The sequence below is a fragment of the Sycon ciliatum genome, chromosome 4, assembly GCF_964019385.1.
Source record: "Sycon ciliatum chromosome 4, ocSycCili1.1, whole genome shotgun sequence".
In the NCBI taxonomy this organism is placed as follows: domain Eukaryota; kingdom Metazoa; phylum Porifera; class Calcarea; order Leucosolenida; family Sycettidae; genus Sycon; species Sycon ciliatum.
In genome coordinates, this window is record NC_088646.1 from 33,254,991 (window position 1) to 33,268,200 (window position 13,210).

The 13,210-nt window shown below is 51.2% G+C and overlaps 1 protein-coding gene and 1 long non-coding RNA gene across 2 annotated transcripts; one reads left to right on the top strand and one right to left on the bottom strand.

Annotated features, from left to right (window-relative positions):
* Window positions 1-496: 496 nt before the first annotated feature.
* LOC135813702 (uncharacterized) lies at window positions 497-3,846 on the bottom strand. The gene is made up of 2 exons (XR_010553095.1): window positions 3,577-3,846; window positions 497-1,093 (listed from the first exon to the last, which is right to left on the bottom strand). It is a non-coding gene; the product is annotated as an uncharacterized LOC135813702 (long non-coding RNA).
* A 2,555-nt stretch (window positions 3,847-6,401) lies between these two features.
* LOC135813518 (uncharacterized) lies at window positions 6,402-12,599 on the top strand. The gene has a single exon (XM_065326611.1). The coding sequence runs from the start codon at window positions 6,402-6,404 to the stop codon at window positions 12,597-12,599; it is 6,198 nt and encodes a 2,065-aa protein (XP_065182683.1).
* The last annotated feature ends 611 nt before the right edge of the window (window positions 12,600-13,210 follow it).

The following is a 13,210-nucleotide window of genomic DNA, read 5'->3' on the forward strand; positions in this document are numbered from 1 at the left end:
AAATATCCAAATGCATTCTTGTCTCCAGACCAAACAACGATTGTTATCATACTTGACAATTTCCAACTCTACGACCACCATGCCAGCTCAAGCAAAAAGAAGCAAAGGAAGACGGAGATTTCTACTTGTGCAGCCATTCAGGGAGGAGCACGAAGGCTGTTTTAACATTACATGATTCGACTGTGCACGCACTTTCCAAAAGTGTACTTATCACATACCACGTGAACTCTTAGGCTGTTTGCAGTGCGATATACTTACATGTGCATGCCCTTGCCGCACATTCACACTCCAGTACAAAACATAATCATGCAAATATGTAATGCACATAATGTGACATTCTACGCTTGAAAGCAGATCAGCATTCGAACTTTTTCATTGCCTTCAGGCTGCAACAGCATATTGCAAGAGGGCACAATGGCCCAACCCAACATCTTCCAGTGAACACCATCGGCCATGGCAGTACAGACCATCTGACATCACTCACACCACCCACATCGAAGAGAAGCAATGTTGATACTTCATAGTTAACACGTTACAAATACTACTGAGAGTGCATATAGGCAGTACACCAGGTTCAGGATGCATTGATCCATTCTTCTGCTTCAACTACCTTAGCTGCTCATTTGATCTATGGCTATGCATGCTGTCATCAGTGAGCCACATCATTGCGAAAGACTGATGATGGAGAGATCATTGCGAGTGTGTAGTCACAATACTATCAGTCTAGAGAAATACGTTTGGCAAATATAGGAATACTGTGGACAAAATTGTACACAATAACCTGCCTTGAAGCAAATCTCAGAAAGAAAGCGCTGTACAGATGCATATCAGCGGCTTCAGATTCAGTCACTTCGTGAGATCCAATATTCTTCCAACTGTACTGTTCAGCCTTTGGTGATCCACAGAGACAGACAAACAATCTGTTCCGTCCTTCCACATGAGAAACAGAGAGGGAACATGTTCCAGTTCATTCCAGTATGAAGGCGGCGGATACAGGCAATGAAAGTCATCGTTGGGCCAACATGACCAGCTTTCAGACATGGGTTCTCAGAGACCTTCGCTCATGATAATGGTATTCACCCTGGCGACAATCCTGCAAAACACGTGAAAAGATTGCAGCAAAACAAACTGAATGTTATAAAGAAGCAATTTAGGAAAACTAAGCCTATCGTATTTGTAGTACAGTGAAGCTAAGATACAACACCCAGCAGCCAGGCAAACTTGCTAATATCCGATGAATTAGCATGCCTGGTCATGGCACACCGGGTACAAAATATGCAACCAGCATAACGTTTCCACCAGTATTGATAATCTATCGTAACGTTATGATCAAACTACATAACTGCTAAGAATGTGCAACTACTAACATAAGGTACGATCGGCTTCGAAATCCAATGATTATGAGCAAGCGCGCATATATTTCTACATGTGCCATGTAGATAGAGTGTTTCATCAGGTTCAGTAGGCATGGATCCACAGTTCATTGTTCTGCTTCAACTACCGTAGCTGTGATGTACAAGTTTTGATCTCTGGCTATGCATGATGGTATTAGTGAGCCCAATGGCCCACAAAAACCGAAGTGATGAAACTTTCTGCCGTGGGCAGAGGGATCATCGAGTTACCCACTCTTGGTTATGTACTCATGCCATTACCAACTATCAGTGCACAAGTACTGCTACACCCTCACTATGATCCATTGCAACACTATCACCAGGCACATGCATGCTACTGCAGCCATTAAACCAAGAGTCGCAAATAGGAAAAGCTTTGCTGTAAACCACAGCTATAAGGTGCTTTGAGTCCAGTTTTGTGGGAAAGTTGCACTGCACGATGCACAATACCACATCGAGCGAAATTCTTTTTTTCACATAGCGTGAAGTGTCTCTCGAGAAATGCAATGCACAATGCATAGCACATCGCAGAAAAATCTTGTATTGCACCTGCAGTCTAAAACTGCTTGCCAGCCAGAGCTCTTGAGTCACATGCACCAGCATGCAGGAAGTGATGCCCATCACGTGTCACCCAACCTAGAAGTGGAGCTGGACTCAATTTCCTGTGATACGACCTGTGATGGAGCTGCAACAACCAGCGATGCAAGTTTGCAGTCCAATTATTTGAAACTGGCCCGCTATGTTGCTGAGAATGTACTCAAGGCAACATTTGAGAAATTACCTTTCGAAAAAATGTTCGGTACAAACCTGGCCGGATATTGTTTCAACGGTACTGTGCGAAGAAAACAACTATTTTATTGCATAGACTAAGGGTGCGTTCTTAAATCCTCTCGGAAAAGTTGGAGACTCTCCGAAAAGTTCGAGAGCTGTTCTTATATCCTCTCCGACTTTTAGGAGGCTCTCCAAAGCTCTCCAAGCTCTCCAAGCTTCAGAGGTGGTTGAAACTTGGAGATTCCCGCGGTTTGGGATCAGCGCATGCGAACTACGACTAAAAGCCACGTGTTCGTCATGAGTGTACGCATTTCCCTTTTCGCATACGCACATACATTCGTCACTCAAGACGCTTTGACGCTTCATTTTGCTTGACATGTGCAAAATATCTCCGAATTCTTCGAGACCCGTTCTTGAGTAATCCCAGTTTCTTCGACTTCTCTTTTCTTCTTCTTCTAGAAGCTAGAGAATATAAGAACGCACCCTAAGGAGCTATCCAGCATTATCGATAATTTTCACGAAATGGTCCGCATGCAGCATGGAGGTGCTAGTAAGGGTGCGTTCTTAAATTCTCTAGCTTCTAGGAGAAGAAGAAAAGAGAAGTCGAAGAAACTGGGATTCTTCAAGAACGGGTCTCGAAGAATTCGGAGATATTTTGCAGATGTCAAGCAAAATGAAGCGCCAAAGGGGCCGCGATCTTGAGTGCCACGAATATAGTATGCGCTGTGCGTATGCGAAAAGGGAAATGCGTACACTCATGATCAACACGTGGCTTTTAGCCTAGTTCGCATGCGCTGATCCCAAACCGCGGGAATCTCCAAGTTTCAACCACCTCTGAAGCTTGGAGAGCTTTGGAGAGCCTCCTAAAATTCGGAGAGGATAAAAGAACAGCTCTCGAACTTTTCGGAGAGTCTCCAACTTTTCCGAGAGGATTTAAGAACGCACCCTAAGTCACTGGCATATGTTCTCGTGTGGATCGATGTACAGTGCGTGACAATGCTTCCATAGTGGTGGCGGCGGGAGCACACTGCACTGCAGGGCATTACAGCACTGGCATACTATTAATTTCTCTTGCAGACGTGCCGTGCACGACAATGCTTCTATAGTGGTGGTCACGGTGGTGGTGGTGGTGGTGGTCATAGTGGTGGTGGTGGTGGTGCTGCTGGTGGTGGTGGCGGCGGTTGCGGTGGTGGGAGCATTCTGCACTGCAGGGCATTAAAGCAAGCTCGATTGTGCATGCATGGTGGCGGTGGGAAAGAGGAGCCAAGGAAAGCGTGTACATATTTTTTGTTGAAAGCACGAGAATTCAAAGAAAGCTGGCTGCTTCCTCTATTTCCATGATCGGCCAGTGCCTGCAGCACGAACAGTACATTGTATTACATGTATGTGCATAGACAGACAAATAAACACTAACCTGAGCATGGGTACCGCTTGTATTCGTGGTCAGGAAAGTGAAAGTACGAACGAAGGAGAAGAAGATTGTTGACCATGGCGAACAACTGCATATCCAGAGGGCACACGGCTCGCCAGAATGGGTCGGCTACATCTTCGCTAATTTTCTATCCTAACAACATTCAGCTTCGAGGTCAAGGACGACGGCATTTTTGGAAGGAAATTTCGAATTTTGGAGAAGAAGCTTGCTTTCGGAAAAATGTTTACGTTCCAGACCAAGCCGTGAATCGCCCTCGCTCTGACTCGTCCGGACTAGTAATGTCTACGTCTACTGTACTTCTGATCCACCCTCCCAAAAAAGAAAGAAAAAAAAAGTATAATATAAACCACGTTTATAAATTAATAATTTATAAAAGCACGTTTTCGGCGGGAAAACGAAAAAACCGGATCTCCATCAATCGAACCTATCCCATCCTAGGATGGGCACCCCCTCAACCCATCCTAAGATGGGCACCTGCCCATCTTAGGATGGGCAGAATCGACGGACGGGCCGGAACACATATGAGCCGTCAGATGAGAAAACAGACCTTATCGCAAAATCTGTACAGTGCAGAAAAGTGCACTTGAAAGTAGGCGAGTTTACCCACTGGTGCGTCTGGACAACCAAGCTACAAACCGTCGTATTTCAGTCAAATATCGGTCTTTCAAGACAATCCAAGTATGTAAATCGAAGAGAAAACTCCAAGGAATCCAATGCAGCAAGCGCGATCGCGGCACGATGCTGCGTTCCCGAGATGCGAAGCCTGCAAGATACGTCACGGCACTTTGCATTTCTACACGCGAGTCAAACGCTCCAGACCTGGGGTTTCCCCCTTTTCAAGCGATCTACGATCTCGGCAACAGGCTCAGACGTCTTGGAAGCTCTCACTGCATCTTCACGAAAAAAATTGGGCGTCCTGGGATAATGGAGATGGAAATGGCGAGCGATTTTCGTGTGACGGCGCAAGTCTAGCGCTGAAGCGATGTCTGCAGCTTGATGCGCTGGAGCTGTGCTTTATTTGCTATCGGATTTGGGCCCAACGAGTTGCTTGTCGCCAGAGCTTTCCAGAAAGCCCAAGTTTGTGGAAATCGGTCAAAGGAAACAGAAAATATTATCCAAAGTAGGTGAAACAATTGTTGGTATTGCACCCAAAATTGAGGTGCAATTTGTAATGGTCTCCTACTGTGGAGGCTATAACTTTGCTTTCCCTGGTCCAAATCAACTCTAGTTTTCTGCATACGATTCCTGGTGCTCCTGGCAATCAGATAGTACCACAAACAAAAATATGACTTTTTTGTGATAAGGTCTGTTTTCTCATCTGACGGCTCATATACTGTCCCACACAATCGGTCAGTGCTCAAATCGCATTTTCCCATCAATATCACTCACTTTCAACTCTACGGGATTCATTACGGTTGGCTCAAACTGCCTGAATTTTTGAATCCACACGCACGAAAGACGTTCCAAGACTTCCACCGTTCGTATTTTTTCAAACGAGTTCCGGGTTTTCCAGTAACTTTGGCCAAAGTTCGGCTAAAAAAACAGGGGGAGCCGTTGCGTTTCCGTAAAATACTGAACGGTAGAAGGATAGCCAAGGTCGAGAGCAAAACAACAAGCCATTATTTGTCAAAATCGAACAAGAAACGGCTCAGCGCATCTATTTTCCGTGCACGCGCGCGTACTTTGGCCGACAAGGTGTGGAGAATTTCTGAAGAAGAAGAATAACAAGAGCAGCAGCGCTCGGAACAGCCGTGCTGGATACTTCCAATCCCGACGATGGAGCGTGTTGGCTGTCGTGAGCTGCTGAAACGACCATGACATTTCTTTTTCTTTGTATACCCTACATATCTTGACGTGCCCTAGCTCAGTTTCGGCCTCTTTACAGGAAGAATATTTTCTTCCATGGCATCAGCGGCCAAACAGCAAGAAGAGCAACAGATCGAGATTTGCAGGGCAAACAAAGGATGCGTGCAGCTACATCTAGTCGGGTTCGATGCAGCTGCGCTTTGCCAGAACCTCAGCAGATAAGAAAAGACGACAGAGTGTCTCAGATGGAACTGGATCTTTCGCCAAGACCGCCACCGCCGCCATCATCAAGTCCAGGTCAGTCAGAAAAATGCAAAGCCCGAGTGAAGTGAAGCCACTGAAGCCAAGGAAAAAATTACAAAATGTACGCTCTCCGGCTAGACTTCGAGTCGATATTTTTTTACTTCGATAGGCGCTGTCGCGGCCTGTAGCGCGCGTCCATAATCCAAAATGGAGGCGCACGTGACGGGTGCTTTTAGTGGCAAGCCGTGAACCCTAAACTTACTTTGTATCCACTGCTACACTTTCTGTAGTCTGGGCTTCATGTATGACTAACACTGCTATTGATGTATTGACTTTCAGTCGGCTCCAGTTACAACTGCCGGTACACATGATACATGAACTGTCTGACCCCTTTCATGCATTCGTATGCAGCTGTCACCTAACACCGGCACCGCTTTTGTCATCGACTTGTACTAGTATGTATCATTTGCCGCTACGCTAGGATCGGGATTGTAGTCCGTGATCCGTAGGCGTAGAGGGGGCTTGTTTTCCTTGGTGTGTGAGAGTTTTAGGTTCCTGCCTCGGTGGTGCAGGTCACTAGTTTTTGGTCATTCTTGTTTTAGTAGGAGTTAGCTGTTTGGCATGAGAATGAAAGAGTAATAATACAGTCTTCTAATAATAAAGTAACGACGTTCCGTTTGTGGAATGGTGAATCAAGACGAGAGGTAAAAACATTGGTCCTTCGAGAGCCGGATTCGAACCAGCCGGACGGAAAGATAATGGACGTCGACAAGCGGCACAGTGAACAGGTCAGGCGATCTCAACGTGAGACCAAAGGCCGGAAAGTGAAGCCGACTTGTTGCAGCAGGAGCGACAATATCAGTAACGTTGTCGCAGGCAGCGTCGCGGAGGAAACCGAAAGTATCTCCTCCTCGACACTGAGCCGATTCTCGAGTGTTTCTCGACGCTCTTCGAGCAGTGCTGCTGAAGCCAGGAAGCGGAAAGCGGAGCTGGTGGCAGCGCAGCGTGTGGCTGCACTTGAAGAGGAGGCGAGAAGCCATAGGCTGGAAAGCGAGAAGAGACTCTCCAATCTCCAGCTCGCCGCGGACCTGGCGGCGATTCAGGCCGACGAGGAGGTCGACAACGGAGGCACAGCAGCACCCGTGCTCGACTACGGCCACAGCGAGAGGGCAATGGACATGCAGGAGTCACACTACTTCGTGAGGGACGGTGAAGAACCAGTATCTGCTCAAGACGCAGAACAGTACCCACAGCACGAGGAGGTCGAAGTGACTCAAAGTGTCATGCCAGCCCAGGGGTACACGGACAGTGACCCACATGACGCGGCTACTCCAGCGGTAATTCCAGCCACCAGCCTTGTGCAGCCTCTGTGTGCTGCGGAGATAAGGATCCAGGAGTTGGAGGGGCAGCTGAAGTTATGCCGACAGAACACTGGCTCCATTGAGCGAGCCTATGACGACAAGCTCACTGTGGAGCTTGAAGAAAAAAGACGACTGAAAGACGAACTCCAGCTACAGCAACAGACGATTGCAACCCTGAAGCAGCGGAGCTTCCAGGAAGACGCGAGGCATGCTGACCAGGTGCAGGTGATCAAGTCCCTGGAGGGAGATCTTGCCAAGGCCGAAGCAAGCAACGACCGTCTCCAAAGTGACTTGGTAGCCAGAGACCATCGCATCAGCCAGCTCACCAGCACGTCATGCGACCTGGAGGACCAAGTGCAGAATCTAGAGTACGAGCTGGAGGAGACCAGAGCTCAACTAGCAGTCATGCAGGTGGACATGGCACCTTCCAACCGGGAAAGGTGCGAGCTGCAGACCAAAGCGCAAAGTGAGCCACGTGGTGCGGCCGGTGCTGACACCCCCACATGCGATCTACCTTCGTCCAAGAGCGCGGGAGCAGGGTGCCGTGACGATGGACCCCCGAAACGACCAGCAAGTACTGATGGTCCTGCTAGCCTGCAGACGCAGGCCACATCAGGTGACAGCATACAGACAGCTGTTGCATCAGCAGTGTCACAGCTGGCCCAGGTATTGTCGGATAAGCTGACGCCACCAAGGGCGACCACTCCAGCCCACCAGAACACCTCGGACAAGGACCTGCGGAGAATGATGGCTAGACAATCAGCCACAAAAGACCTGCCGGCCTTCAACGGTGATCCGACAGCATGGCCAATGTTCAACCGGACGTTTACGGCCTCCACTGCAGAGTGTGGTTTCTCCAACCAGGAGAACATGACCCGTCTGCAGAGAGCCTTGAAGGGAAAGGCTTTGGACAGTGTGAAGTCAATGCTCGTCGTACCGGACAACATTGATCGAGTGATGCACACTCTCCAGATGCGGTTCGGCCAGCCGGACCATGTGGTCCAGTCCATGATTGCCCAGGTCAAGACCATGCCTAAGTTGCGAGACGACGACTTCGAGCAGCTTATTGACTTGGCGAACTCGGTTAGCAACTTGGTGTCGACCATGGAGCTCCTCAAGAGCACAGGCCACTTAGCTAACCCACAGCTCCGCCAGGAGATCGTCCAGAAACTACCAAGCAGCTTGACCCGTCAATGGGGAGAGCACGTAGCAGAGTGCAAAGATCCAGTGACGATGAAAACACTGGCAGAGTGGCTCGCAAAGAGAGCAGATGCGCTCTGTTGTGTTCGGAGACTCGACACGACGGCAGCAAAGTGTGTGTCAACAGGCAGCAATATGAAGCCGCCACCGACTGCTCGACAGAGCGGCCAGCGGCAGACTGCCTTCGTGGCCAGCGAGAGAAAGTGCGACTTCTGCGGACGGGCAGGCCACAAGGTGGCTGAGTGCCGAGAATTCGCACGCAAGACGAGCAACGAACGCTGGAGATGGGTCAAGACAGAACGACGATGCTTCACCTGCCTTGTCCAGGGCCACCGCACTAGAGAGTGCCCTGACAGTACGCCCTGTAAGAAGGATGGCTGTGACCGGCTTCACCATCCGATGCTGCACCCACCAAAGAGGAAGGACGATGTCGAACGCACGAACCTAGCTAGCGCCCAGCAGCAAAGCAGAGTCGTCCTGAGGACAGTGCCGGTAGCAATCCGCGGACCGAAAGGTGTGGTGAACACGGCAGCACTACTGGATGAAGCATCAACGGTCACCCTGCTGGATTCAGACATCGCAAAGCAGGTGGGCGCAGAAGGGCCATGTAGGCCATTGACGCTAGCATGGACGAACGATATGTGCCAGCAAGATCCTGACTCCAGGGAGGTCACAATCACCGTGAGCGGTCAGGACGGAGACCTCCAGCTGTCGGCCCGGACTGTGCGTGAGCTGCACCTACCAGCCCAGCATGTCGACATCAACCATCAGCGACAGCGTTGGCAACACGTGAGCAGCGCAGACATCCCTCTCAGCGCGACAAAGAAGCCGCGCTTGCTGATTGGCCAGGACAACTGCCATGTTATCTTGCCCAGGGAGACGATCGAGGGCCCACCCAACGCACCCACACTGAGCCGGTGCAAGCTGGGGTGGTCGATACACGGCCAACTCGGTGGCGCTGATCAGGTACTGCATGCCCGACTTGACGGCACGGCAGAAGAAGGCAGCGCCGAGGACACGGATATCGGCCTCCACCAGCAGGTGAAGCACTACTTCACCACAGAATCGTTTGGTGTACAAGTCCGCAGCGAGAAAATACGCTCGCGACAGGAAGCGAAGGCGGAAAGGATCCTGGAATCCACCACGAGACGTATCGGGGAACGATGGGAGACCGGCTTGCTGTGGAGAGACGCTGACGTAAGCCTACCGGAGAGTAAAACGTCAGCAACGCGCCGCCTCCTGTCCATTGAACGCAAGATGGACAGGAACCCTGCATTCTCTGAAGCGTACTGCGCCAAGATTGCACAGTATATTGACGACGGATACGCCACCAAGCTCACACCCTCCCAGCTCCAGATGCCTTCTCAGAGAGCGTGGTACCTGCCACATTTTGGAGTGACAAACCCCAACAAGCCAGGCAAGCTGCGCCTAGTATTTGATGCAGCTGCGCCAAGCCACGGTGTCAGCCTCAACGATGCCCTGCTGCCGGGCCCCGACTATCTCAACCCTCTCACCAGTGTGCTGTTCAAGTTCAGACAACACCGCGTGGGGTTCGGAGGGGATATCCGACAGATGTTTCACCAAGTGCACATCCGACCTGACGATCAGCCTGCACAGCGGTTCCTTTGGCGAGGCAGTGACAGAGACCGTGAACCTGATGTCTACCAGATGAGAGCCATGACATTCGGCGCTGTATGTTCGCCAGCATCAGCCCAGTATGTAATGCGAAGAAATGCAGACGAATTCCGGCACAGCGCGCCAGATGCGGTTACTGCAATCCATGACAAGCACTACATGGACGACTACTTCGACTCGACGCCGACGGCAGAAGAAGCAGCCCAACGGATCAAGGAAGTGAGTCAAATCCAGGAAGCCGGAGGCTTCTCCATCAGAGGCTGGGTCAGCAACTCACCTGATGCTCTTGCTGCCGTACCCCCAGATATATGCTCACCATCGGTAGTCACTATTAGCAGCGACAACGAGACTGTAGTGGAGAAGACACTCGGTCTGAAGTGGTTGCCACGGGAAGACGCGTTCGGCTTTAGTCTGAGCCGTAGACTGGAGCAAAGCAACACAACAGAAGTGACAAAACGTGAAGTCCTACGCAAGCTGATGTCTGTGTTCGACCCCCTTGGTTTCTTCACCTACTACACCACGTCGGCTCGCATTCTGCTACAAGACATTTGGCGCACAGGCGTCGGATGGGACGAGCCCCTACCAGGACCTCTCGTCCAAAGATGGACGGACTGGTGGACGGGAGTGCACAACCTCGGAAGCAGGTCAATTCCGCGTTGCTACTGCACGGCTATTGCGGACAGAAAGGACCTGGAGCTTCACGTGTTCGGAGACGCCAGTGAGTCGGCATTCGCCGCAGCAGCCTACTTCAGGCTATCGCTACCTGACGGCAGCACCAGAGTCGCATTCGTGTTTGGCAAATCCCGTGTTGCACCACTGAAACCTGTATCCATACCGCGGCTGGAGCTGCAAGCTGCACTGATGGCCAGCAGAATGGCCGACACCGTCCGGAAAGAGCATGATCTACCTATCGACCGCATCGTGCTCTGGAGTGACTCTATGACTGTCCTACGATGGATCAGAGCAGACGCCCGGCGATTCAAGCCATTCGTAGCACATCGTATCGGAGAGATTGAGGAGCTCACTGATGTATCGCAATGGCGGTGGGTCCCGACACACAGCAACCCAGCAGATGCAGCAACCAGAGCCCCATCCGAGATATCAGCAGCGCAGCACATCTGGACGAATGGTCCTGAGTTTCTGACCAAGCCAGAGTCTGAGTGGCCAGTAGAGAATCCTGGGCAAGACACTACCACCAGCGACGACCAAGCCGAGATGAAGGCAGAGTTTACTGCGGTAGTCACCAAAGAAGCGCAGCTAGCCCTGCCAGATATCAGCCGCTTCTCATCCTGGATTCGGCTGATGAGAACGACAGCATGGATCGTCAGATACGTCAACAACCTGCGTGCGAAAGCATCAAGCAAGCCCACAGTCACTTGCACTGAGTTGCTGCCATCGGAGTACCAGCAGGCCCAGAAGCTGTGGTGGAAGAAAGCACAGCAAGACAGCTTCCGGGAGGAAATTGGCGACCTGCAGAAGCACAGCAATGTGAGCAGCAGCAGCAAACTTCGAGACCTCTCACCTGTGCTAGATAGCGACGGTGTGGTGAGAATGCATGGCCGAATTCGAAGTGCACCACCCGGAAGTCCACTGACGCCCGAGCCCGTCATCCTGGACCCGTCGCACCCATTCACACAGATGCTCCTTCAGCAGTACCATGTCTGGCATGGACACCATGGTCAGGACAGTGTGGCAAACGACGTCCGCCAGACGTATTGGGTCTTGAAACTACGCACAGCCGTCCGCCGTACCTGGACTGTATGCCAGCAGTGTAAAAATGAACGCGCGCAGCCAACACCACCTCAGATGGGACAGATTCCCGACGCACGCGTTGTCACGTTCATCCGCCCGTTCACACATTGCGGCATGGACTATTTCGGGCCACTGACAGTCACTATCGGACGACGTCACGAGAAGCGGTACGGCGTGATATTCACCTGCCTTACGACCCGAGCTGTACACCTGGAGCTGTCACACGACTTGACAACAGACTGTACCATCATGGCAATTCGCCGGTTGATCAGTCGCAGAGGGTGCCCTGGAGTTATCTACTCGGACAACGGCACCAACCTACGAGGTGCAGCAAGAGAACTCAAGGAATCGTTGGACCAGCTGGACCAGACACGCCTCACAGCTGAGCTCATACCGAGAGGAATCAAGTGGGAGTTCAATCCTCCGGCAGCCCCGCACATGGGGGGAGCGTGGGAGCGACTAGTGAGGTCCGTGAAAACCGCCCTGAGAGCCGTGCTCAAGGAACGTGCTCCGCGTGAGGATACACTCATCACGCTTCTTACAGAGGTTGAGGCGATACTCAACAGCCGGCCGCTCACACATGTGTCCTCTGACCCAACTGACGACAACAGCCTGACGCCGAACCACTTCCTCCTAGGGACGCCATCAGCAGCACCAGTGCCCGGAGTATTCAGTGGTGATGACCTACATCTGCGCCGGCAGTGGCGCATCGTGCAAGTGCTAGCAGACCATTTCTGGCGTCGCTGGATTAAGGAGTACTTGCCAACGCTAGCCCGGCGAACCAAATGGCACGGAAGAACAGAGAAGAAGGTGGAAGTAGGTGATGTGGTGGTCATCGCCGACGACAACGCAGTGAGGAACACATGGCCGAAGGGGATAGTGACGGCGACCTATCCCGGCAGAGACGGCCTGGTGCGGGTAGCAGATGTCAAGACGCAGACTGGTGTGTTCCGCCGGCCGGTAGCCAAGCTCTGCGTGCTAGACGTCCGTTGTGTTAGTGACGGATAAATCGTCACTGGGGAGAGGATGTTGCCCCCGTAGGCGACGTTGGCGACAAGCAACACCCGTCGTATGCAACTTACTTTGTATCCACTGCTACACTTTCTGTAGTCTGGGCTTCATGTATGACTAACACTGCTATTGATGTATTGACTTTCAGTCGGCTCCAGTTACAACTGCCGGTACACATGATACATGAACTGTCTGACCCCTTTCATGCATTCGTATGCAGCTGTCACCTAACACCGGCACCGCTTTTGTCATCGACTTGTACTAGTATGTATCATTTGCCGCTACGCTAGGATCGGGATTGTAGTCCGTGATCCGTAGGCGTAGAGGGGGCTTGTTTTCCTTGGTGTGTGAGAGTTTTAGGTTCCTGCCTCGGTGGTGCAGGTCACTAGTTTTTGGTCATTCTTGTTTTAGTAGGAGTTAGCTGTTTGGCATGAGAATGAAAGAGTAATAATACAGTCTTCTAATAATAAAGTAACGACGTTCCGTTTGTGGAATGGTGAATCAAGACGAGAGGTAAAAACAATTATTATGGGCAGGGAGTCGGTATTTTACGACTCACTGATAATGGGGGTTATGGACTCTTGTCGGTAGCAAGAGGGGTTATGTAC